This window comes from Prionailurus viverrinus, chromosome E1 (genome assembly GCF_022837055.1).
Source record: "Prionailurus viverrinus isolate Anna chromosome E1, UM_Priviv_1.0, whole genome shotgun sequence".
Taxonomy (NCBI): domain Eukaryota; kingdom Metazoa; phylum Chordata; class Mammalia; order Carnivora; family Felidae; genus Prionailurus; species Prionailurus viverrinus.
Genome location: NC_062574.1, coordinates 16297097 through 16323632, shown reverse-complemented (window position 1 = coordinate 16323632; position 26536 = coordinate 16297097). Strand labels below are relative to the sequence as shown.

Sequence of the window (26536 nt, the reverse complement as noted above, 5' to 3'; positions counted from 1 at the left end):
CATCTGTTTCCAAAGCTTTTTTATCACCCCAGAAAGAAATTCTGCATCTGCTAAGCAATAACTCCTGATTCCGCTGGTAACCCCCCAACTCCTGGTAGCCTCTCTACTTTCTGTCTCTATGTTTTTGCCTATTCTAGATATTTCTTGTAAGTGCAATCATACAATATTTGTCCTTTGTGCCTGTCTTCTTTCACTTAGCGTAATGGTTTCAGGGTTCAACCATTTTCTTAGCCTGTATCAGTCCTCTATTGCTTTTTATGGCTGAATAATGTTCTATTGTATGTATATACCACATTTTGTTTATCAGCTTAACACTTGAGTTGTTTCTACCTTTTGGCTATAGAATAATGAACAAGTTGTACAGCATACAACTGTAAGTTTGAGCCCTCATTTTCAATTCTTTGGGGTATATATCTAGATGTGGAATTGCTACCCATGTTCTAATTCTATGTTTAACTTTTTAAGGGACCACTGAACTATTTGATACATTCCCACCAACAATGTATAGGAGTTCCAATTTCTCTACATTCTTGTCAAAACTTATTATTTTTCTTTTTTTTTTTAATTATAGCCATCCTAGCAGGTATGAAGTGGAACTTTATTGTAGTTTTGATTTGCATTTCCTCAAACACTAATGATGTTGAGCATCTTTTCATGTGCTTATTGACCATTTGTACATCTTCTTTGGAGAAATGTCTGTTTCTCTATTGCCTATTTTATTTTGTTTTGTTTTTATTTATTATTTAAAATTTTTTAACATCTATTTACCTTTGAGAGACAGAGACAGAGCATGAGTGGGGGAGGGGCAGAGAGAGAGGGAAACACAGAATCCAAAGCAGGCTCCAACTTAACCGACTGAGCCCCCCAGGTGCCCCAGGTCATTGATACATCTCAAGTTGATTTTTGTATGTGATAGGAAGTAGGATTTCAACTTCATTTTTTTGCATGTGGAAATCTAATTGTCCAAGCACCATTTGTTTTGAAGATTGTTCTTTCCCTTTGAATGGTCTTGGCACCCTTGTCAAAAATCAGTTGACCATAGATGTATGTGTTTATTTCTGGACTCTGAATTCTGTTTCACTGGTCTTTATGTCTATTCCCCCAGTATCACTGTTTTGAGCGCTGTAGCTTTGTAGTAAGTTTTGAAATTAAGAAGTGTGAGTACTCCAACTTTTTCCTTTTTCAAGATTGTTTTTGGCTATTCAAGGTGCCTTGCAATTACATTTGAATTGAATTGAAGATTGGCTTTGCTTTTCCTTTCTTTCTTTCTTTCTTTCCTTCCTTCCTTCCTTCCTTCCTTCCTTCCTTCCTTCCTTCCTTCTTTCCTTCTTTCTTATCAAAAAATGCTGTTGGAATTTTGTTAAGGGTTGTGTTGAATCTGTAGATCACTTTGGATTATATTAACATCTCAATAGTATTGACTTTCTATTCATGAATGCAGTATGTCTTTCCATTTACTTAGGTCTTCTTTAATTTCTTTTTGATAGCATTTTAATTGGTTGTCCATCCACTTCAGATTAGTAAGGAGTTGTTAGATGGGTAATTAGCTCATCATTTCATTAATATGTACAACTAGAAATTTGACTTCATTCTCATCTCTGCCTGCCTTCCCTCCTTTATTTACTAAGAACTTACTATGTATGAGGTACTTTGCTATACTAGTGATAAATGAAATATATTTCCTGTCCCATTGTACAAATAACTATTTTACATAATTAATTGATTTGATCTAGAAGAGAGCAACTCTCAATGTGCCATAAGAAATTAAAGACAGAAAAGATTACACCTAATCAGAGATGTAGTCTTCTCTTAGAGAAAATGGCATTTGGGATGCAGAGATGGTGCAGCAGAACATTCTAGAAAGAGGAAGCAATATGGGCAGAGGTCAATAAGCAGTCTAGTTTAGTTAGAACAAGAGCCATAACAGAGAGCAGCAGAAGACAAGAATGGAAAGAGAGTTTGGGGTTTTGAACACTTTGTTTTAGTAAGGAATGGGAAGCCACTGAAGGTTTTGAGCAGGTATATAGTAACATGATTGGAACTGTGCTATGGAACAATTAATCTCTCTGTAGTGGGTTGAGATAGTTTGGAGGAAGGAAAGAGTGGCGTGGGGAGACTAGTGTAGAATTTCCTAGACAAACAAAAATGAGGGTCTGGGTTAGGGTGGTGACGATGGGAATGGAGCCACAGGATGAAGTCTCAGAGATATTGCAGAGGTGGAATTGACAGGATTTGGCAAATTATGGATGATGGCAAGAAACCGAAGTCAAAGACAAGAGATTTCATGTCTGCGTGAGGACATGAGTTCATACCATTAACTGAATAAGGAAAAAAAACAGGTTTGGGGGGAAAGGTGGTAAGTTAGGTTTGGAACCTGTCCACACCAGCAGTTGCTGTGCCTGGATAATTGCTATTCTGTAAACAGTGGCTGCCGTCACCAGCAGTGGAAGGTACCAGAGGGTGAGTGCTTGTGCTTCTACCTCCAGAGCTCGGAGAACGGCTGACGTTCCAGAGTTGAGAGGAAAGCTGGCCGTCTGCATGCACTTATTTATAGGGTTGTATTCAGCAAACCCTAGTCAACCTCCTCTACCTGGCAGGCACCATGGCAAGCACTGGAGATACAAAAGTGAATTAGACCTAGTCCCTAGTCTCAAGGACTCTCTTAGCAACAGCCATGTTTGTGACTGATTATAATACTGAGCAGTTTATTTGCTAGAAAATGCTTTACAGATTCTTTGCTTACATCACCCAGGTTTTCTTTCTATTCATTGTTGCATTACAAAGCCTCACTCCTACTTTTATGTGTTAATTTTTCTGCATTCGTTTTTGAATTTTATATTCCAGGATTATAGTGTCACCTATGGCCACTGTCCGGAAATCACAGTGTACACGAGCTGCTGCTACTTTCCCAGTGCAGCACAACTCCCTTCCTTGTGGGCAGAAAATAAAAAATCTCTTCTTAGCATGTTGGTGGAGGTGAGCCTTTCCCTTTTTAACTAGAAGCAAGCTCCCAGGAATATGTTCAATGAAAATCTTCATCAAAACATGTTCTTAATTTTTTACTAAAAATTTTATTATTTATTTTAAAAATATGTATGGAAAGAGTTTTGTTGAATTTATATCACCTAGGTCAGTGCCGTGACTTCACATATCTGGAATCTGCTGTAATTTAGATAATTTAACCCTGTGTGATGTCGCACATTTTTTTCATTTGAATCTCATGCATTAGTTACTTTGAGCGAGTATACTGTGCTGGAAAGTAAATCATTCAGGATATCAGAAGATTTGTGTTCCGACACTTTAGGCTTTGACTGTTATCAGAGTTCTTTTTTCACATATTTCATCTTTATGCTCTGAAGCAGTTTATGAGTAGCAAATGAGGTCAGAAGCAGTTGGGGAAGGACCAACAAGCCAAGTTTATGGGGGTTTTTTGTTGTTGCTTTGTTCATTTGTTTATTGTTTTTTATCATGCCTCAGGCTGTTGCCTCTGGAAATATCTGGAAACACAAATTTATATGTTGAATATTTTTTCAGGTCCACAAGGGAGTTCATGGTTTTGTTAAAGATAAGACTGGAAAACCAATTTCTAAAGCAGTCATTGTACTCAATGAAGGAATAAAGGTACACACAAAAGAAGGGGGCTATTTCCATGTACTGTTAGCCCCAGGCGTCCATAATATCAACGCCATCGCTGATGGGTATCAGCAACAACATTCACAGGTGAGAAACTCAAACTAAGTAGTATCATGTAAATTCTTATTCTTAATAGTACTTCTATTTTTCTTTGCAACTCTTGTGAGGAATAAAGAAACACAAGGTATAACCAACACTTGCTTATGATATCTTGTTATCTTTCTAGGCTTTGGCAACACAAGGGAAATTTTTATAGCATTTTGTATACTTGTGATGACAATGACTCATCTCCTTGGTTTGGTATAAAGGCCTTAGGAATATTCCCAGGATACAGTATACCTTAAGGGAACTTTTTTTGTAATTCTTGCACTTTATCCCTCTAGGTCTTTGTGCATCATGATGCAGCTAGTTCTGTGGTAATAGTCTTTGACACAGATAACCGGATATTTGGTTTGCCAAGGGAGCTTGTGGTAACTGTATCAGGTAAAGAAATTTAAATTTTTAGTAGTTGAAGTTAAAACCGGTTCTGACATTTCAACTTGAGAGTGGATTGCCTCCCAATCACCTGAAGCTAATCACTTTTCTTCTATTACCTCCTTATCTAAACATTTTTTTGGATTTTTCTGGAACACTGTTCTCCCATATGTTCTCATGGCTTGCTCTTTCACGTGTTCAGGTCTATACGCAAATGTCACCTCCAGAGAGACACCTTCCCTGATGACCCTAGCTAAGACAGCACCCCTGTCACTCTCTCTACCCCACTTTTTTTATTATAGGACTTATCACCATTTGACATTATATTATATATTTAGTCATTTACTTATCTATATTCGATCTTTCCCACTAAAACATAAAAGCCTCAGAGAGAACAGGGAGTTTATCTACATCTCCTGCACCTAGAACCATGGCTGGCACATAGTGGGTCTTAATGAAGAGTTATTGACTGAATGAATGATTTGCTTTATATTAAGATCATAAGTCCCTTGGACTTTGACTTGTATTCTATTTTTTCAAGATCATAGAAGGAAGAAGAGCACCTGAGTGGCTCAGTTGGTTGAGCATCCGACTTGATTTCAGCTCAGATCATGATCCCGGGGTCATGGGATCGAGCCCTGCATCAGGGTCTGTGCTGAGTATGGAGCCTGCTTAAAATTCTCTCCGTCTCTCCCTTTGCCCCTCTCCCCAACTCGTACTCTCTCTCTCAAATACAATACAGTACATCATGGATCCTGTTTTCTCCAGGATTAATATGTGCCATAGCTTGAATTACTGAAAGGTTAAAAAGTTAAAAAAAAAAAAGTATAGTACAATAATAAATACTCTGTATTGTATCCTTTTGATACAGAGAACCTTGGCTCATTTCTAAGTGCAATTTGGACTTGACACAAAATAACCAAGTTTTATTACAGGGTGTGTGGCAGACAGAGTCTTAGTTAATAGAGAATGGTATATTGGAAATATGGTCAAATCATAGATACTAGTGTGGAATATTTAAAGTAAATAGTTATTAGCTTGAACCAGATAAAGTGTGAATAACTTAGTGGTTAGACGGACATGGGAGCTCTGAGTCAGCAATGGTTTAAATCTAGCTTTGCCACCCATTTACTGTCATGAACTTAATTTTTTTTATGATTTTGTTATTATTTCTGTTACTAAGACTCTTATTTTGATAACTTATGTACAAATATTTTAAATAAATGGGGGTTTGGGATGAGATAAAATTTGTTGGAAAGGAGCAGAAGTCACTGATTGATATAGAGCCAGTTGTAGAGCAATAGTTTGGCTTCATTGTGGTTATACACACACACACACACACACACACACACACACACACACACACATACACACCCCCACACACACATGCACATGGAAAGCTGTGGAAAAATATTCATGAGCGTTATTAAAAATCATCTCTGGTTAATGGAGATGTGTTGTGGAGTTTTGGCTTGGGGTTTTGGTATTTTTACTTACCTGTATTTTTTCTCTTTTTTCTTTTTTTAAAAATTTTTGTAATGTTTTTGCTTTTTGAGAGACAGAGCGTGAGTGGGGGAGGGGCAGAGAGAGAGAGGGAGTCACAGAATCCAAAGGAGACTCCAGGCTCTGTGCTGACAGCTCAGAGCCCGATGCAGGGCTCAAACCCACAAACTGTGAGATCATGACCTGAGCCAAAGTCGGACGCTTAACTGACTGAGCCACCCAGGTGCCCCGTTTATCTGTATTTTTCTACACGTACTGCCTGTGTAATAATAAACGGTTGTTTTTGAGTGCATGAAATAAAAATAAAAGAAGTAAAGGGCGTATTATGAAAAGCATCACTGTAAGCAGCTTATTCATATCCTTAAAGTGGAACACCACTCAAGTGGCAATTTTGTTTGATAGGTGCCACCATGTCAGCGTTGATCCTAACAGCTTGCATTATTTGGTGCATCTGCTCAATCAAGTCTAACAGACATAAGGATGGCTTTCATCGGCTCAGGCAGCATCACGATGAGTATGAAGATGAAATTCGCATGATGTCAACAGGCTCCAAGAAGTCCCTCTTAAGCCACGAGTTCCAGGATGAAACAGACACTGAAGAGGAAACCTTATATTCTAGCAAACATTGAAACAGACCTCGCACATCTCCCAGCATAAGTACCCAGCAAAATTACAGTTCCTTTTGGGAGACACTGCATTCAGAAGAGAGACTCTCTTGCTTCTTCAAAGAGCTTTGGGAAGTTAACTTGCTAAATTTGTATTCTCTGTGAATTTGGCTGGCGGTTTTGAACTTCCCCTCCTTTAAGTACTGTTACCTTAAAAAAAAAAAAATCTGCTTTCTATTTATGCAGCAGAGATGGGACAGCCACTTTGTTTTTCTTTTTAATTTAAGATGAGCTGTTTGGAGCTTACGTTATAACTGCATAAAGCCACTTGGATCTTATATTTTGCACATCAGGTGTTTACTAGTGGCTTTAGCTTTTTTATTTTAAATGGCCAAAAGAATCCAGAAACATTTAGGCAGGGACAGCAGTCAGAATCTGACATAAAGCTTTAAAAACTCAAGGTTTCTCAACCTACTGAGAAGTACTTTTCTCTAGTTATTAAGCAGCTGGAGTTTCTCTTATTATTCAGGTTTAATGGAGGCTGAATTGATTTTTAAATATATAACATTAGGAAATGAATACATGGGCTTCCGCATTTGGCTTTCTACTTGTTCCAAGGTTAGATCAGAACTGGTGGGCAGTGCTCTAAGCAGGACTTCACTACCTCTCTTACAAGGTTTGGCAAAGTTCTAATACCCCCATTTTACCGGAGAACTTGTTGACTTTGTTGTAAAAGATCTAAATGTCCATTTGAATAGAACTGAGAGGGAGATCTACCAAAAGCTAAAACTCGTGCGGCATATCTTTTAACTTGGTAAAATCCCACAGGTGCTGCTGCTTTTTATCTGTGAAGCACTAGATTATTCTAGGAATGCCTAATTCTTTAATATTTCCTAAATTTGAAACTTTTTCTGTGTTGTACACTTATGGCTTTCAGATGACCCGGCAATGTACAAGATCTGAATTCTACTGAAAATATCTGGAAGTGTGGAAGAGACCTACTTGCACGTCCTTAACCTACATTTGAACACAAAATAACTACAGTTCATGCTCCAGTTCAAGCCTACGGATATCCTACTGTTACTGAAATAGCTTGGCCAGTCTTATTCATATAGGTCTCTGCAAGTGATTGGGTTCTTTGTCCTAATGTTTCATTTGGCAGTCTCTTTTTGATCAACCAATTTTGTTAAAAGTTCAATTGAAAGCATTTAAATATGGCTCCCTCCATTAAAAGAAAATGTAAACTGTGGATTGCCGTGTGCTATAACACTGTGGTGAGAAAGTATCATCTTCACTGCCACTCAGGTTATTGCAAAGACCTGAAAGATTTGCATTTTATTGTGTCTGTCATATCATGCTATTCAATGGAATTGATGCTTTTTTTAAGTATGAGTCTTACCAATGATCTAATGGTTTAATACCTTTGAATGTTTTTAGTGGCCAACTTGCTGCTGAGTTTGTACTAAATCAGGGGATCAAAAAACTTGCTCTCATCTTTTCAAATTGTATTCTATATCCATTAATGTATCAGTCATCCCAAAGCCTTCCTCTGGAGTGGTTTACCACCCATGTAGGTCATTCCACGTTTTGTGAGGAATGCACCCGAAGTGGCTTTATAAAAAGAGATTTGGCTAAGCAGGAATAATGAGGTCATGATATTTGTTAGTATCTTCGATAAATTTGGGTGGTTCAAGGTTAAGCCATTCTGGTATTAATCCTATCATTAACAACTCTAAATTTTGAGCCCTTGCCACCCCATTCTCACCTGATCACATACACAGAACAGCTAATGCTTCATGAAATATATGTGATTTAACTTCTTCTAATAATACTTTACATTTTCTTTAAGGGGATGATGTGGTGGCATTGCTCTTTTGAGCTTTACTTTTAAGAGCGCAAAGTCAGAAAACCAACAAGGGCCTATGAGTGGCTGGCCCTGGTTGGGACATTGCAGGTGGAAATGAAACAAAGTTGATATGACAGCCTTTACTTTTTTAGCATTGGTCTTCAGTAGAGGGTGCCTTTTAAATTCATTTCTCTTTTGAGTTAAACATATCTTTAACTGTACATCACAGTGGCTGGAGTCCATGCCTTTTAAGCATGTATAAAAATTTTTTAGAAATGAACATACAAATAGTTCTTTTAGTAATTTTTCCTGAAAGTAAAACCAAATTCTGCTATAAATCTTGAATCTTTAATGAATTTCTAAATAATGCATCGCTCTGGAAAATAAGACCTTCTCAGCCTGTGTTACCTATGAACATGAATGTATAGGATCATGACTACTAAGATTGTGTTCTCAGCCCTGCTTTGTTTTTTATTTGTGGATCTAGTCTTAGACCACATTAACTGCTTAAGGCATTGAAGCCATAGGGGATAGGGAATGCATTTCTTCAGTGTTTCTCCTAGAGACTTTCCATTTCCCTGGAGTCATGGAGGCAAGTAAGTATCACAGTATTAAGGAATTTGCCCAAATCTGAGTTGTGCCTTTCTTTCCTCACAAGGCATGTTTTTTGTCCTGGTGATCAGTTTGTAAGCCTTCTTCCCTCCCAGCTCCTTAATAAAGGCAAAGTGATTGAGTAGGTAATGTTCAAAGTGTCTGCCTGTGTAAATGTACTTGTTAATGTACGGTTAATGCAGTTCCATAAGATGAACTCAAGTTAATTTCAGAAGGAGAGACCTTTTGGTTTTGCTGTATTTCACTGAACACTTGCATAGTGTTTGGGATTCCATCCAGTTGAGGAATGCTTGCAATTTTCATTGGAGGGAATTTGCTTTGGGACTTTGTCATCCTCCAGAAAGGAAACATAATGTATATTCGGCCCAGTATGATTGATTGGTTAATCTTTGGTAACTTTCACCTGGACGGCATTTGCTGAATTAATGAATATTGAACTTAAAACTAATTATGAGTTGACAAATAAATAAAAGGTAGTCATATGCCTCAGCTTATTGTGTTTCTGAGCTAATACCAGGTTACTCAGTAACCATGACTTGCTCCCCTATATCCATTTATTCTCAATAGTAAATAGTTTTCTCGTCTTGTTGCCAGAAATGCACTTGTGCTAGGTTTTGTCCCTGCTGTATTAAAAGCTTCTTGGCTATGAATGCTGTAATGGTGCCCTGCCTTATGGTTCTCTGATAGAATTGTTTTTAACAATAGCAACTTTATTGTTACTACAAAAAATTCGACCGTGGTTGATGTTCAGTGATTTTCTATCTAGAAACTTTTTGGTAGCTCTTTGAGTTTCTGATTTGTTTTAACTAAAGCAGATTCTTTGGGGGTGGTTAGGGCCCTTGATTAATGTCAACTAAACTTGGATTTACAGTTCATGAAGAAATATCTCTCAACACCCATTTCTCTAATTTTTAGCATTGATTAATTAATATTCCATTTGATTTTCAGAATATTGTCCTAGTTGATTTTGATTAGACAGAACATATTATGAAATTGAAAATAGGCTACCATCTTAAGGCAATTGGATATAAATTATGCAAATATGTATGATTATGACTTTTATAAATGGTATAACATGAGTGCACTAGCTACACTCTATGCTGGCCATGCTGCAGATTTTCTGGAGGTATGACATAATGGTATTTTTTTATGCTCAGAGTAAAAATCAACTTTTCGCCTCTTTGTTTTTCCAGAGTGACATTCCCAGGCTCCAGAACAATTCTATAGCTATTCATATGAGGTGCCCAACACTCATTCATCTCAAGTGCTTCAGTCTTGGTTTATCTCATGCACTGTGCCTTCAAAATGAAATTTTTAAAAGGGACTTTAAATGAAGTTGAATAGTAGTTTTAAAAAAGTCAATCTGTGTAATTTATGTGAAATCTAATTGTAATGAGGTCGTTTCTGTTTTTTATATGTAAACAGATCTACTAATCCTGTATAAAGGTTATTTTATGATGTTTGTCTTTCTTTGTGTTTTGTCTCATAATCTTTTTTCAAAGGCAACAGACCAAAAAAAATTATTGTCCCAATTTGAAAGCTATGTATTTAGTTTTTCTACCTGTGCTAAGGGGAAAAAATAGTACCAGGCTAGGAATACAGAGTGTTACCTGTAGAATGTTTTTGTCTTCACAAATTGACTTGAAAGAAAGCTGTTTCTGAAATAATCCCATCTTATAATAGCCACAGTTCTCCTTTCTGTTTGTGGCTCAGCTAGATTGCTGTATGTCCAATCATTTCACAACAAACACCACAAAGCTGGCCACTGAAAAGTTTATGTATGCATTTCAAACTTGTTTGTTAAAAATTTTATCCTTTTTCCAAATAAGCCACATTCTATAATGTGTCCTGCCACCTTAGGCACAGTGGTGATGAATTCACTGTCCCCTTTAAATTTAGCAATGATTTGTTGATACTGCTGGTCTAATAGGAATACGGAAAGCAAAGTTGTATAAAAATATGGGCTCTACTGACAAGGAACTCCTAGTCCAGACCAGAGAAATAGAAATGAAAATATGCTTTACTTCCACAGTGATTGGTTCCTCTAAAAAAGAAAATCTCTGTGGCAGGGTAAGTATAACATGGAGATTCGAACGTGGACTTTGGAGCTGGACTGATCTGTGATTGATTCTTTGCTCTACCACTTGCTCCCTACGTGACCTTGCATTGTACAAGTTTCTCCACATTCTCTAAGTCTTAATATCTCTGCCTGTTAAGGAGTAACACCTGATAGGATTGTATTGACGTAATATTTAACTCAGAATTGAATGCCCATGGTAACCAGCATCATTTTTCTTCATTTGTCTGATCTTTTGAAAGAAAGGTGTTTTATCAAATATATGAACAGAGATCTGTTTACAGGTGGTCATTTTAACTTAGAAGAAATCCCTACACATGAATACTAAAAAACAAAACAAAAAAAAAGAGCTATGAAATTTTCCATTATGTAGTTCCATAGATTGTCTATAGCATGGCAGTAAAGTTTTAAAAATTATGCCAAATGCTTCAGATTTGTTTTTAAATGAAATTAGATTGTATTTATGCCTATTCAGTGAAAAGAGCCTTACTTAACCTGCTACAGGAAATCTGAATAGTGATAATGGTTCTTTTCCCCTCAGTGTTTGAAATGTTTTCCTGAATTTTTGTCAGGAGTTTTCTCATAACTGATCAAGAACCTTTTGGTTTCTACCATAAATGGTAATCTATCAGTGATGTTTCATTTTTCAGGTTTCTAGAAGCTAATTGTCCTCAGCAATTAAGCATGATGCTCAGTGCTAAATGAGCACTCAGTTATGAATAAATGCCATTGTGTTAGGCCTTCACCTCTAATTCTCACTTGCAGCTAGAACACCAACTGATTGTACGCTGTTTATTGCAAACCTCAGATACATGCATCATTAATTATTACCCACACTTAAAAGCAATGAAATCAGCATACAAAGCCCAATTTTAACTTCAATATTACAGTTTCCACCTACATTCATCAGTAGAATGTTAAAAACAAGCATGTTATTTCTTTTGCACTTTGTCTGGAGTCAGATGGAATCCTATTCCCTATTAACTGCATAGACAAATGTACACAAGGCAAGCAAGGAGCAGAAAGTTGTTCAAGTTTAGAGGCCAGGCTGGACAAGACTGAATACAGAAGGGTGAGAAGATTGAAAGTGTGGTAACTGGAAGTGGGAGTATATCGAGATGATTACCTCCATGTCAGCAAAGACAATTTATGGATTCAGTTAGAAGCAATAGGAAAAGGTTGTGTTGCAATCAAAATGTAGGTGGAAAATAGTAGCCAATGGAGAAATTTAAGATGGAACATGTAGAAAGAGATTGCAGCTTAAGTAGAAATTGTTATAACATGGATTATATTCTGTGACTGTCATCAAGATTGACCAAAAGCAAAGGGGTCATGGGGAAAGATCTAGATTGCTAGATCTGAACCACTACTATTTTTGAGTTTTTGAAGTTATTCCAATGTATATAATTATTATTGTCTATTAGGTATTATTCCAGTAGGGTTGTTTAAGATCAAACAGGCTTTTTTTTCAAGAGTTTGAAAGATGTGAGGTGCCCATAATAATTGATCCTAAAGATAGAGAATGGGATAGGTGGAGAGTGGGCTGATTATGGTAATGGGTGAATTGGACAAGTCGTGGATTTTTTAGAAAATAATTTTAGAATAGTTTTAGGTTTACAGAAGAGTTGCAAAGATAATGTAGAATTGACTACTGGGTTTTTACTTGGAAGATGTGGATGTCCAGAGGGCAACAGGGGAAGGGTTGTATATATAGTCTTGTATTCAGCAGAACTTGAATGGAACAAAGGGACTGATCACAGCAAATAAGGTGTCTAGAATCTAGCCAGGCAGGCACAGCCTGCGTGGTCCTGGCATCACGCCATGTGGTACTACCTCTAGGTAACTGAGTTAAACTCAATTCTTCTCTAGAGGAAGGCATTTCCATCCTAGATTTGGAGGAGACCTCTTGATTTTTCAAGGGCAATGACCAAACACAGGCAAAGATAACCAAGCACGTAGGGAAATAAGACACCTCCAGTAAGAAAGCAGAAAAAGTTCTATGCTGGTTTCAGATGCTGACATCTGAAAACACTGTAAAACAAATATACTTACTATTTTCAAAGAATAAAAGATAAGCCTGAGACTATAACAGGAAACTATAAAATAATAAAACTTCCAGAAGTAAAAGTACAGAAGTTAAAATGCACAGTTATAATGGCAGATTGGACACAGAGAAGCAATGAACTTGAAAATAGATCCATAGAAACTCTCTTATGCACCACAGAGACAAAAAGGTAGAAAATATGAAAGACAGGGTCAAAGTGTGGACTGAACATAAGACTAATACATGTTTGATCATCAGCATTCTAGAAGAAAAGGGGAGAAAGAATAGAACATAAACTATTTTGGTACAATGATGCAGAATTTTCCAAAATTGATAAATGACATCTGTAGATTTAAGGCACTCAATCTAAGCAAGAAAAGGTAGGCACCCACAACTAGGCACCTGAATGAAGCCGCTAAGCACCAAAGACAGAAGAAGTGGTCAGAGAGAAAAGTTAACTTCAAAAAATAAGCAGTTAGACTAAAAGAGACTCACTCCCAACAGTGGAAACCAGAGTACAGTAAAATTAAACTTTGAAGGTGCTGGGTAAAACACTAAATAGCCTCCAACATAGATTTCTATATTGAGCAAGTCATTCAAGAATAAAGGTGAACGACCAGGTAGCTGAAGACATTGGTGAAGCCCAAGCTACCTGTCTTCCAATATTTCATTGCAAAGTAATGCAAAAAACAGGAAGGAAAAATGAAACCTACACAAGAGCCACACTCTCAGCACAACCTGAAGTCAGAGATATTTCGAAATGCCAAACTACCTAAATAAAATGAGAAAAATCATCAAATCTCGGCACGTACTTCCATATGCCTGCCCCAACACCACACCTGTGCAAGGCTTTGTGGAGAGAAGGCAGATGGAGATGAACAGCAAGAAAGAAAAGAAGGGCCTAATGTTAGTCTCAAACTACTGCCAGAAAGACCAAGTCCACCTTCAGTCTGAATGGTCTAAAAACATGTCCAAGTAGATCAGAGTATAAACTATAGAGAAGAGGCTTCAAAGTGAGCACAATTCAAAGGGGGTAGGCATGATTTAAAGGGACAGCTTTGAAACACAGAGCTTCTGGTGAAGGAAAATTTGACAAGTGATGAGAAAGAAAAGAAGCAAAGAGGGATGTTTAAGAGTCCTGCAACTTACAACCTCTCCCTATCACCAAAATAAATCCATAAAAAAATCTAAAGTACCTGGATTTTGCTAGATTGATGGAAGAGACCTCAGCCATGAAGCATGAAAATACGAATGACAGATATGGATATTGAGAAAGAAAAAACAAACTTGTCACCACTCGCAGATTTGATTATGCATGTGAAAAATACAAAATAATCTACAAGTAAATTAGAAATAATAAGATAATTTAGTTCTACTTCCAGCTATAGATGAATTGGCTTGAAACAAAAAAGACCTTCCCATCAGGAACAATTAGAAAATCTGGATTTAAAAACAAAACAAGGGGCGCCTGGGTGGCGCAGTCGGTTAAGCGTCCGACTTCAGCCAGGTCACGATCTCGCGGTCCGTGAGTTCGAGCCCCGTGTCGGGCTCTGGGCTGATGGCTCAGAGCCTGGAGCCTGTTTCCGATTCTGTGTCTCCCTCTCTCTCTGCCCCTCCCCCGTTCATGCTCTGTCTCTCTCTGTCCCAAAAATAAATAAATGTTGAAAAAAAAAATTTAAACAAAACACTTGTTTGAAAGAGTGAAGAACTACTAAGGTAACAAGGACTTATGGGGTCAAGATCCTAGAGCAAAGGGAATTTAGAGGTGAACATGACAGTCAAGTCTCACCTTGAGGGATTTGTTGATTCATAACTGAATCTGAGAGTCATAACTAACTGAGAGTTACAGGTACGTAGTAGCAGAGAGGGCAGGCAAGAGGCTGAGAACCCAAACAGAAGCTGTAGCCAGTGTCACTGGGTCGGGGGAAAATATGAATGCAGCACTTATCAAGGAAGGGGGCACTGGTCAACAGGCTTTCAGTTAGGACACTTGGGTGGCACATTAGAAGTAAGGGCAAATTAGAAACGGACCAATTTTTACAAACCCAGAATCCTACTTGGTAAAAGTCCCAGCCCATACTTGAGTAGGCTGGTGTGCCACTACCTGAACTGCCTGTGTGAAGTGCAGTAAACTCTCTGGAAGAAGATATCATCTGGGGCCTCAAATGATTACTACAAATTTTAATTTAGAATATATAGCATCCAATTGAAAGTTATTTTTATTGTCAAAAGACACTATCAGGGGCGCCTGGGTGGCGCAGTCGGTTAAGCGTCCGACTTCAGCCAGGTCACGATCTCCCGGTCCGTGAGTTCGAGCCCCGCATCAGGCTCTGGGCTGATGGCTCAGAGCCTGGAGCCTGTTTCCGATTCTGTGTCTCCCTTTCTCTCTGCCCCTCCCCCGTTCATGCTCTGTCTCTCTCTGTCCCAAAAATAAATAAACGTTGAAAAAAAAATTAAAAAAAAAAAAGACACTATCAAAAGATGAAAGATCAAGAGAAAAAAATAGAAACAGTTCCATAGGAGTTACAGATTTTCATTTATCAATCAGAAACTTAAAAATAATGGCAATGAATAAATGCAGAAAGAAAAGATGAATTTTAGCAAATAATTAAAATCTATTAAAAATTAAATGGAAGTTTTTCGATTCTGGACAAAATGGAGTAGATGTATTTCTCTTCAATTCCTCCCACTAAGCACAGAAAGGGTGGAGAGACAGAGGCAAACCAGTTAGGGACCTCTGTACCCAAGAAGCAACATGTGGTGAATTCCTTGGGTTTTCTTTCTGCCCCATATATCCCATAGTGGGTGTTGCATTATATATCCCATAATGGAGAAGCTGGCAATCCAGAGATGCCAAAGGGTGCAGACAGAAAAACCCCAAAAGAAAATGCATCTGTAGCCAAAGGACACTGGAAGGGGCAGCCTACGAAGGTGCAATAATTTTAGACAATAATTGCCCCGCTCCAGGCAAATGCTACCAAAAACAAACAAACAAACAAACAAAAAACAAGGCCCATCTCTACCCCTTACAGCAATGGCTGAGCAGGAAGCCTAGACTCCACCCTCACCTGGCTGTAATAAAGCCAGGATGGGTGGGTAGTGTCAAAGAAGGCCCAGGTGGAGAGCCAGGACCTCCACACAGCACAGTGGTAATGAGGCCCCCGTCATGGTGTCACTGAGGGCCATCTGTGGAAGAGTAACAAGGCACCCCCACCCACCACCTGGGCTATCAACAGAGGCCAGGGGAGAGTCTGAACTTCTTTACTTCAACCTGGTAGTAACAAGGCAGTTCCCCACCACCCCCACCAGCACAATGTCAGAGGAGTTCTGCTTAAACAGAAGCTTTAAATAAGATTCAGGGTCTTAAAATATCAAGGATTACAACTTAAAAATCATTAATTATACCAAGAACCCAAAGAATTTCAACTTGAATGAAAAAAAAGATAATCAACATGCGAATATCAAGATGACACAGATGTTGGAATTATCTGATAAGGACATAATAAAAATATTGTAATGAGCAATTATAAATAAACTTAGAACAAATGATAAAAAGAGTCTCAGCAAAGAAATAGAAGGTTTGTCTAGGTGCCTCAGTTGGTTAAGCATCTGACTCTTGATTTCAGCCCAGGTCATGATCCCAGGGTCATGAAATTGACCCATACGTCAAGCTCCATGCCGAGCGTGGAGCCTGCTTAAGCTTCTATCTCTCTCCCTCTCTTTCTGCTCCTCTACCTAGCTTGCATGTTCTCTCTCTCTCTCTAAAGTTTTTTTTTTAAGAAAAAAAGGAAATAGAATATATGAGGAACCAAATGGAAATTTTAGTTCTGAAAAATACAAAAAATGAAATGAAAAATTCAGCGAATGGGCTCGCTATCAGAATGGAGGGAAGAGAGGAAAGATATGCTTGTCAGTGAACTTGAAGACAGAACATGGAAATTACCCAATATAAAAAACAGAAAACAGAAAGAAATTAGTAGAGCCTCAGGTATAGGTAGGACACTAACAAAAGATCTAGCATTCATCTCATCAGAGTCCCAGAGGAAGAGGAGAAACAGTATGGGGAAGAAAAAGTAGTAGAAGAAACAATGGCTGAAAATTTCCCAACTTTGCCAACTGACATGAACCTAGGATTCAAGAAGCTGAGCAAATCCCAAAGAGGATAAAACCAAAGAAAACCACCTTAAGATGCATTGTAATTGCCTTTCTGAAAACAAAAGAAAAATTTTGAAAGCAGTGATAGGGAAAAGACACCTTAGCGATAGTGGAAAAACCATTCAAAGAACAGCCAGTTTCTCATCAGAAACGTGGAAGCCAGAAGAAATTGGCACATTTTTCAAGTGCCAAAGAAAAAAAAAATTATGAACCTTAGCTTCTATATCTGGCAACAATATCTTTCAGGAATGAAGGGGAAATCAAGATGTTATCAGATGAAGAAAAACAAGTAGAATTTGTCTCCAGCCGACCCACTCTTTAAAAAAATGGCTAAATGCCATTTTACAAAGCCGTAATCATCAAGACAGTATGATATTGACACAAAAACAGACCATACACCAACGGAATACAATAGAGAACCCAGAAATGGACCCACAAATATATGGCCAACTAATCTTTGACAAAGCAGGAAAGAGTATCCACAGGAAAAAAAGACAGTCTCTTTAGCAAATGGTGCTGGGAAAACTAGACAGCAACACGCAGAAGAATGAAACTGGACCCCTTTCTTACACCATACACAAAAATAAATTCAAAATGGCTGAAAGACCTAAATGTGAGACAGGAAACCATCAAAATCCTACAGGAGAAACAGGCAGCAACCTCTTTTATCTCAGCCACAGCAACTTCTTATTTGACATGTCTCCAAAGGCAAGGGAAATAAAAGCAAAAATGAGCTATTGGGACCTCATCAAGATAAAAGTTTCTGCACTGCAAAGGAAACAATCAACAAAACTAAAAGGCAACTGACAGGGCTTGCTCCGGCAGCACATATACTAAAATTGGAAGGATACAGAGAAGATTAGCACAGCCCCTGTGCAAGGATGACACGCAAATTCGTGAAGCTTCCATATTTTTATGTGGATCTTGAGAAACTCAACAGCAGACCATGGGGGAATGGAAGGGAAAAAATAGTTACAAACAGAAAGGGAGGAGGGCAAACCATAAGAGACTCTTAAATACAGAGAACAAACTGAGGGTAGATGAGGAGGTGGGGGAGAGGGAAAATGGGTGCTGGTCATTGAGAAGGGCACTTGTTGGGATGAGCATTGGGTGTTACACATAAGCGATGAACCATGGGGATCTACCCCAAAAACCAAGAACACACTTTACACACTGTTATGTTAGCCAATTTGACAATAAATTTTATTTTTAAAATAAATAAAAAAAATTTTTAATAAAAAAAGGCAACTGACAGAATGGGAGAAGATATTTGCAAATGACATATTGGATAAAGGGTTAATCCAAAATCTATAAAGAACTTACCAAACTCAACACCTGAAAAACAAATAATCCAATGAAGAAATGGGCAAAAGACATGAATAGACACTTTTTCAAATAGGACATCCAGATGGCAGACACATGAAAAGATGCTCGACATCACTCATCATCAGGGAAATAAATGCAAATCAAAAACACATTGAGATACTACCTCACACTAGTCAGAGTGGCTAAAATGAACAACTCAGGAAACAACAGATGTTGGTGAGGATGTGGAGAAAGGTGAATCCTCCTGCACTGTTGGTGGAAATGCAAACTTATGCTGCCACTCTGGAAAACAGTGTGGAGGTTCCTCAAACAATTAAAAATGGAATTACCCTACAACCCAGCAATTGCACTACTAGGAATTTATCCAAAGGATACAGGACTGCTGATTAGAAGGGGCACAGGCACCCCGATGTTTATAGCAGTGCTATCAACAATAGCCAAATTATGGAAAGAGCCTAAATGTCTATTAAGTGATGAGTGGATAAAGAAGATGTGGTATATATATACACAATGGAATACTACTCGGCAATGAAAAAGAATGAAATCTTGCCATTTGCAACAACGTGGATGGAACTAGAGGGCATTATGCTAAACAAAATAAGTCAGTCAGAGAAAGATATATGATTTCAATCATATGTGGAATTTGAGAAACTTAACAGATGACCATAGGGGAAGGGAATGAAAAATAAGATAAAAACAGAGAGGGAGGCAAACCATAAGAGACTCTTAAATACAGAGAACAAACTGAGGGTTGATGGGGTGGGAGTGGAGGGAAATGGGTGATGGGCATTGAGGAGGGCACTTGTTGGGATGAGCACTGGGTGTTGTATGTAAGTGATGAATCACAGGAATCTACTCCTGAAGCCAAGATTACACTGTATGTTAACTAACTTGAGAAAATACATACATACATACATACATACATACAGCACGCTTACTCAAGAAAACGACTAAATGAAATTCTTGAAACAGAAATGAAATGATAAAAATGATAAAAGAAGGAAACTTGGAAGTCAGGAATGAAGAAAGAAAAATGGAAAGAGTAAAATAAGTGTAAATACAGTCATCTCTCCTTCTCCTTTTGTATTCTATAAATTATGTTTGACAGTCAAAGCAAAAATGATAACATCTGGTGTGGTTCTCGATGAATGTAGAGGAAGTCTTAAAAACAGTCATAACTGGGAATGGGTAAACAGACAGGTATCATTTAAACACCTTTACTGGAGGTAACTTGTACATTTCACTAGAACTGGTAAAATGTGGACACAGGTCGACTGTGATAATTTACGTATCTAGAAAGGGTGGCTTTGGAAGGCTGATTTTGACAGGTTGAGGGTGAAGGATAAGGTACATAAAAGCAGCATACACTTTCTAGATTTGGCAGCTGAAAAAGAAAGAAGGCTGGGACTTGAACTGCTGTAGACAGGAGAACAGGCGGCCAGTGGAGAAGAGCACTTATGTCAGAGTGGAATAACTAGGCAGAGAGAGGATGGAAGGGTTGGCCTTGGGAAGAAAAGAGCCTCTGGCTCTGAGAAGGGAAGAGGTTGGCTGAAGACACCTATTGAGAAAAGGTGAGGAAAACAGGGAATTACGTCTAATGATGACTTTCTTCTCAGCCAAGCAGGCCCCTGCTGAGAGAGAGGATAAGCCGAATCCAAGGCGATGATACAGGTTAGGTGTTCCGCCCGAGGGTATGAGCTCCAGGACAGACATTCAGGTAGTGTCAGGGAGTAAAACTCGTTTTCAGTCCCACTGCTCAAAAGCTGTGAAATGATAATTGACCGCCAGGTGGCGGTGTCTGTGGAAGCTCACGTATCCCATCGGCCCTGGCGCCGGGGCGGAAGAAGGTGTGGAGCTAATTCTCTGATTCGCATCGCCTCTACTCTCCTATCCCGACTGACGTTGGATAACAAAGATGGCTGCAGGAACCAGCAATTATTGGGAAGGTAAGGGCGAGCGTTACTGTGTGGGTCTCGCCGAGAGGCAGAAGGGCTGGGTGAGGACGGGTCTTGGGAGGTGGCAGAGAAAAGAGCCTGACCTCCGGAGTGGCCGAGCCGACGGGTGAGGCTTGTCTAGTGGGAGCCCCGGGCCTGGGGGCTGAGGAGACCGAACGGTCTGGGGCAAGGGGTTACCTGAGAGGCTTCGGGACCTGGAGCAGGGGCTGGGCGGAGAGAGCTGAGCGCGGATTCAGAAGAAGAGGGTCCTGAGCCGCTGGAGGAGAACTGGGTTGAGAGGCTAAGCGAAGTTGGGCGAAGGGGCTTGGGGCACGAACTCTGAGAGGAGACGAGTTTTGAGCGAGAATATCCCAAGCCCAGGAGGCAGGAAGAGTCAGCGTTTTAAGAGTTGAGGTCACTGTTGGACAATTGAGTAGGATAAGGGAAAGAAGGAACTTGTCAGTCCGGTCCGTCGGGGGAAGTTGTATGAACGAAGTGTCTCCTACTGGGTCCCCTTGGCAGCTTCAGGCTGCGACTTCGAGGATTGGGTGTCGAGTCGCGTTTGAAGGCAGAGGAAATAACTTTACCCTCTGCTGTGGAGATGAGTTTGTTATAAAGAGAAAGTTGAGAGAACCCCTGTGAATTGCAAAGATTGCATTTGCTATATTTCTGCCAAAAAACCGTCTTGAGACTTGACAAGTACCTTTCTTTACTGAAAATATGTTCTGATAAAGCGGGCTCATGTAAAACTCACTCCCGGACCATGGCAACCAAGGATGAGTGAAGGCTCATCTTTTTCTTTCAGTTGCCTCTGCTTTATTACAACAGAAACTACTCTCTGAATCCTTTTTCTCTTTTAACCTATTTCCTGTTGCTACCCTCTGAAGTCTCTTGGAAACTACAAGTAACAATATTGTCACTATCAGCCACTCGGTCTAAGAGCTTAATTCTAAGTTCATCCATACTTGCCTGTCATATTTTCTTTTCTTTCTTTTTAATTTTTTTAATGTTTATTTGTTTTAGAGAGAAAGAGAGAGACAGAGCACGAGCAGGGGAGGGGCAGAGGGAGAGGGAGACACAGAATCCCAAGCAGGCTCCAGGCTCTCAACTGTCAGCACAGAGCCTGATGCGGGGCTGGAACTCAAGAACCGCAAGATCATGACCTGAGCTAAAGTCAGAGGCTTAACCAGCTGAGCCACCCAGGCACCCCTTGCCTGTTATATTTTCAAAATACTTTCATTTGATGTTTTCTACTAGGGAAGACAGTTACTAGTTACAGAGAAGCGTGGTTTAAAACGTGTATTGAAATGCCTATTTGAAATGTGTGTACTAGGTAGAAAATATTTTTAACTTATGTACAAGTGGCTATTGTTATCTTTAATACTAGTCATTAGGCTATAGTGGGGTTTTTTTTAAACATTTTTATTTATTTTTGAGAGACAGAGAGACAGAGCATGAGTGGGGGAGGGGCAGAGAGAGAGAGGGAGACACAGAATCCGAAGCAGGCTCCAGGCTCTGAACTATTAGCACAGAGCCCAACGCGGGGCTCGAACCCACGAACTACGAGATCATGACTTGAGCCAAGTCAGCCGCTTACCGACTGAGCCACCCAGGCGCCCCAGGCTATAGTTTTTTGAAGCTCCATTCTATAATAATTATAGCAGCTTATTATTGACGACCTACTCTGTGCCCGGTGCTTTAAGCACATGATTACTCATGCATAGAAAAACCCTGAAGGTAAGGAGTTTAAAAAACAAAAAGCTGAGGTTCATAGGTTAAGTAGATTTTCACTGAATCTCAGAGCCAGTTCTCAGAATCTCAGAACATTAGGCTTAGCTAAGATTCTAAGGCTGTATTATGCTGCTTCCTACTTCTGGTTGCTGATAAACATATTGAAATAATATTTTGTATTCCTTATTCATGAAAGATGAATCCTTACGATGTTCCTTTCTACATTTCAGCCCTTTTATTTTGACCTCCACTTTACGATAAATGAGAGTACTCACATCTAGAAGTAGCTTTCCAGACTGTGGCTTCTCTCCCTCAACCACTAGGCCAAACTACTATACCAGTGTTTCTGTTTGCTTCTGTTCTTTTGAAACTTAGGCTCTTATTTTGTCATACTTATATTTGACCTTGTTGATGGCATATTGTTTGTTGTTAATTTAAGCCCCTCTAAGTTTCTTTCAGTAAACTTATTGAAAGACCATTTTTTAATCCTTTGTTAATGATTATTTTTTATTAAGCCTCAGTTACTAAGTCATTCTAAGAATTTCATAAGCTTTGGAATATAAAGAGATAGGAAAATCTCTGTCAAAAACAGTGATGGTTTTTCTCTTTTATAAAGTTAGTTGGTAAGTTAGTGTAATGTTGGTCATAAACCATACTCGGTTTCTTTATGATTTGTGTTCTCTTCTGTTTCCCGCCAAATTACAAAATTTTAGTCATTGTTACAGAAATAATCCAGGGATGTTAGAACATTTGTTGTCTAGCTGTCTTTGGAATACCGGTGAAATTTTTCACCTCTCCCTGTTTCTCCCCTTCTTGACCCATCTGAAGTTTAAATGAGAGACAATTTGCTTTTCTGGGTAAATCTTTGGTTTTCTTTTTTAACATTCTTTATGGGAGAAACTGCCTCAATTTGTGATTATTTTCATAGTTTGTTTCTTCAGAATAGCTGTGTGATTTTTATGTCTGCTGATGGACTCTGTGTTTAACTATTTGCTTTCATGATTTTGTTAAAGATCTCAGGAAACAGGCTCGACAGCTGGAAAATGAACTTGACCTGAAACTAGTTTCCTTCAGTAAACTATGTACAAGTTACAGTCACAGCAGTACTCGAGATGGAAGACGCGACAGGTATAGGTACTACCAGATTCTGTCTCTTATGCCTTAAACCATATAATTTCTTGAAAGCATTAAAAAATAAACTAAAATATATAATTCTGTAACTTGGTCTATTGGTGAGTTTTTGATATTTTTTTGTTATTGTTTATATTTTAGTGGTTTATAAAAATTCTTAATCCTTGAGACTAGCATTCATTTGGGATCCTTAAGTAAAGGTCATAAGGATGTCAGGAGGAAAATGCTAAGGCTTAAGAATGAGTTTGCATCAGAGATAAGTTTCTAGTTCAGCCAGTGTAAGGAAATGTGGTTGATTTTCCCACGTTGTCTGTCTGTCTGTCTTTCATTTATTTTTGAGAGAGAGAGACAGAGCATGAGCAGAGGAGGGGCAGAAAGAGAGGGAGACACAGAATCTGAAGCAGGCTCCGGGCTATCAGCACAGAGCCCGATGCGGGGCTTGAACTCAGGAGCTGTGAGATCATGACCTGAGCCAAAGTTGGATGCTCAAACAACTGAGCCACCCAGGTCCCCCCCCCCCCTTTTTTTTTTAAGCTTACTTATTTATTTTGAGAGAGAGAGACAGCACAAGTGGGGGAGGTGCAGAGAGACAGGGAGTGAGAGAGAATCTCAGGCAGGCTCTGCATGGTCAGCACAGGGCCCGACGCAGGGCTTGAACTCATGAAACCATGAGATCATGGTTTCGGCTGTGCCAAAATCAAGAGTTGGACGCTTAACCAACTGAGCCACCCAGACGCCTCTGCCCACGTTGTATTTCTTATATCTTCTGATTGCTAAATGGATCTGAGAAACTACCCAAATGTAAAGTATACATACTGCTATTCTGGTGTTTTAGAATGAATCTAATGCATTGTGTATCTTCACTATTAATCATCCAAGCTATTTTAAATTTGGGGTTTTTTTTGAGAAGCTTGCATACTACTGTATTGAACATATGGAAGATGTATTTTTATCTTTGAATCTTATGCTCACTTAGGCCATCCCCTTGTTTAAAAAACTGTTAGGAAATAGTCACAACACTTAGGAAGGTATGAAGAATAATGGATCCTCATGTGCCTGTTTCCCACTTGAAGAAATAATCATTACCAATTCAGTTGAAGTCCCTGTTATCATCCCATTTTCTACTTCTTTGTAATCTACACATTATGTTTGTGTTCCTAAAAAATTTATAGTATCTTACTAGTTATTTTGCAGCTCGTGTTTTTAACATTATCTGTGTTTAAGCTATGGATGCATTTAACTGTGGTATATTTATTTGCTACATGTAGTATCATATTGTGATAGTGTAATTGTGTATTATAATCTGTAGATGGACATTGTTTCTAATTTTTGCTAATTAATAATTTTAAGGGCTGACACAGTGTTCATCATGTATCAGGTACTGTTTTAAGAGCTTTATATGAAGGCTGGTAGAACATCTTTACCTCTAAAAATGTTTCTGTATATCTAGCAGTGGAATTGCTAGTAGTAGAGCTGTTAGTTGTTATCCGCTCTTTATTTCCCATACTTTTCTGAGGATTGGCAGTGGGGTGGGATTATCCTCAGCTACTAATAATAAAACAAAACAATAAATAAAACAATAAATAAATAAATAAACAAAACAAAACAAAAACAAAAAGTATCTGGATTTGAGCCCAGATCTTCGTATCTTCAGAGCCTATGCCCTAAACCTTTCTATGCACATTCCAACAAAAGACTCATTTCAACACTACAGCCAAAGTATTGCTTCTTTTTAATAAGGGCACATTATTAAAGAATTAAAGATAGCAGGGCCAACATATTGATTCTGGGACCTAAAAGTAAGCTGTTGGTATATCACATAGCTTTGATTGCATTACATTGCTTTGGACTTGACTTAGCAAGTAAAGAAAACGAGGGATGTTCTTTTGTACGAATAAACTTAAACTTATTTTACCACAGCATTTTTCCTGAATTTAAGTCTCCCATATATACTATGCCAGTGAGTATACAGTTTTAAAACTATGAATTGTTAAGAGATACAGTTACATAATGATTTTTCTATATTTTCTGTGCTTCATGAACTTAATACTTTTACAACTCCTTTAAAGGGAAAACTATCTTGAAAACATTTCCTCAGAAATTCTACACCAAATTGGGACTGACTTTGTAGGTTCTTATAGCCTAACTCTCCCTTTCAATAAGAAACGTAAGGCCAGGGAGGATCAAGATGCGATATACATTCTAAAGTGTTTTATTATTGCCCAGATTGAAAGCATGTCATAATGCATAAACTCAGTGATGATCAGAGTTCTTCATCTAGGAGTAATTTTTTTTTTTTTTTTTACTTTCTCTATTTTGAGAACTTTATGGTCAATGAATCATCACACATCTATAAAATGAATTAAATTTAACTGAACCTGAGTTAAATTTAACTGAATGGTGAATATAGAGATTGTCTTCTCATTCATTCAAGTATTTAATGAGTTATCTACCATGTGCCAGGCACTTTTCTAGGTGCTTGGCATATATCTGTGAATAAGACAAGCAGTTTCCCTCTTCATGAGGCTTACCTTCATTGACCCATTGTTCTTTTTCATATATCTGGTAGAGGAGGCTCAGCATTTTTGCCTGAGCACATTCTGAGAGATAACCACAGAACTTTGGGTTGGCCCTAACGTATAATAAAGAACTAGATATTTTGATATATTTTAAGGCAAGTAGCAAATTGAGATTTTTTTTAAGTTTATTTTGAGAGAGAGAGAGAGAGAGAGAAAAGGAGGGAGGGAGGGAGGGTGGGAGAGGATCCAAAGCAGGCTCCCTGTTGACAGTGCAGAGGCCCATACAGGGCTCAAACCCACGAACCACGAGATCATGACCTGAGCTGTAGTCAGACACTGAACTGACTGAGCCACCCAGGTGCCCCACAAATTGAAATGTTTTAAGAAATAAAAATTTGGACCTAGTTAAACATCTTAAAGTAGAAGTCCTTTTTATTAGCTACTTTTTGGTTATTTGATTGCTTATTACTATTGCTGTGAAATTATATGTAGAAAAGGGAAATAGCTAAGGTACTTTTTTGATGTTAAACTGATGACTTACTCTGTTTTCATTCACCACACCCAAGCACTGTCACAGGACAAGCCAAAGTCTTCAGTAAGATTAAAGAGCATAGTCATTGCCTGAGTACTTATCTGTTTTCAGTATAACTGAGATCTCTTTTGAGATGCTCATAGGATAATGCATACCATTTGCGGATCTGATGAAGGCTAGTGGTTTTTCTGAAGAGGCAGAACAAATTTTCTGGACATCTGGTTTTAGAATTTGAATCTGTCAAACATAAGTTTCACTTATAAAAAGTTAGTTTTTTTGACTGGTTATTCAGATTTTAGAAGAGCTCGCATTTTTTGTAAAAGAAAACTGAAACAGTTTTGTAATATAAGTAGAAATGTTGAGTGTTGGTACTGAAACTTCCTTGCTGGACATGGCTATCTATATTAGACTTAA

General features: G+C 38.5%; 2 protein-coding genes and 1 non-coding gene across 9 annotated transcripts in view; all 3 read left to right on the top strand.

Moving 5' to 3' along the window:
• Positions 1-10131, top strand: part of CPD (carboxypeptidase D) — an 80264-nt gene extending 70133 nt beyond the window's left edge. For 3 of the 4 annotated variants that reach the window (XM_047832640.1, XM_047832639.1, XM_047832638.1), the window contains 4 exons: positions 2845-2976; positions 3535-3720; positions 4017-4116; positions 6013-10131. In XM_047832640.1, the coding sequence (XP_047688596.1) occupies positions 2845-2976; positions 3535-3720; positions 4017-4116; positions 6013-6239 (645 nt within the window). In that variant the 3' untranslated portion in view covers positions 6240-10131. The remainder of the gene's footprint in view (positions 1-2844; positions 2977-3534; positions 3721-4016; positions 4117-6012) is intronic. The other variant, XR_007146836.1, reaches the window with a different exon arrangement.
• A 7627-nt stretch (positions 10132-17758) lies between these two features.
• On the top strand, positions 17759-17865 carry LOC125152292 (U6 spliceosomal RNA). The gene has a single exon (XR_007147141.1). It is a non-coding gene; the product is annotated as a U6 spliceosomal RNA (small nuclear RNA).
• Positions 17866-20112: 2247 nt separating this feature from the next.
• The window catches only part of GOSR1 (golgi SNAP receptor complex member 1), a 46507-nt gene continuing 40083 nt past the window's right edge, over positions 20113-26536 (top strand). For 3 of the 4 annotated variants that reach the window (XM_047833049.1, XM_047833052.1, XM_047833051.1), the window contains exons 1-2: positions 20113-20221; positions 22954-23074. In XM_047833049.1, the coding sequence (XP_047689005.1) occupies positions 20191-20221; positions 22954-23074 (152 nt within the window). In that variant the 5' untranslated portion in view covers positions 20113-20190. The remainder of the gene's footprint in view (positions 20222-22953; positions 23075-26536) is intronic. The other variant, XM_047833050.1, reaches the window with a different exon arrangement.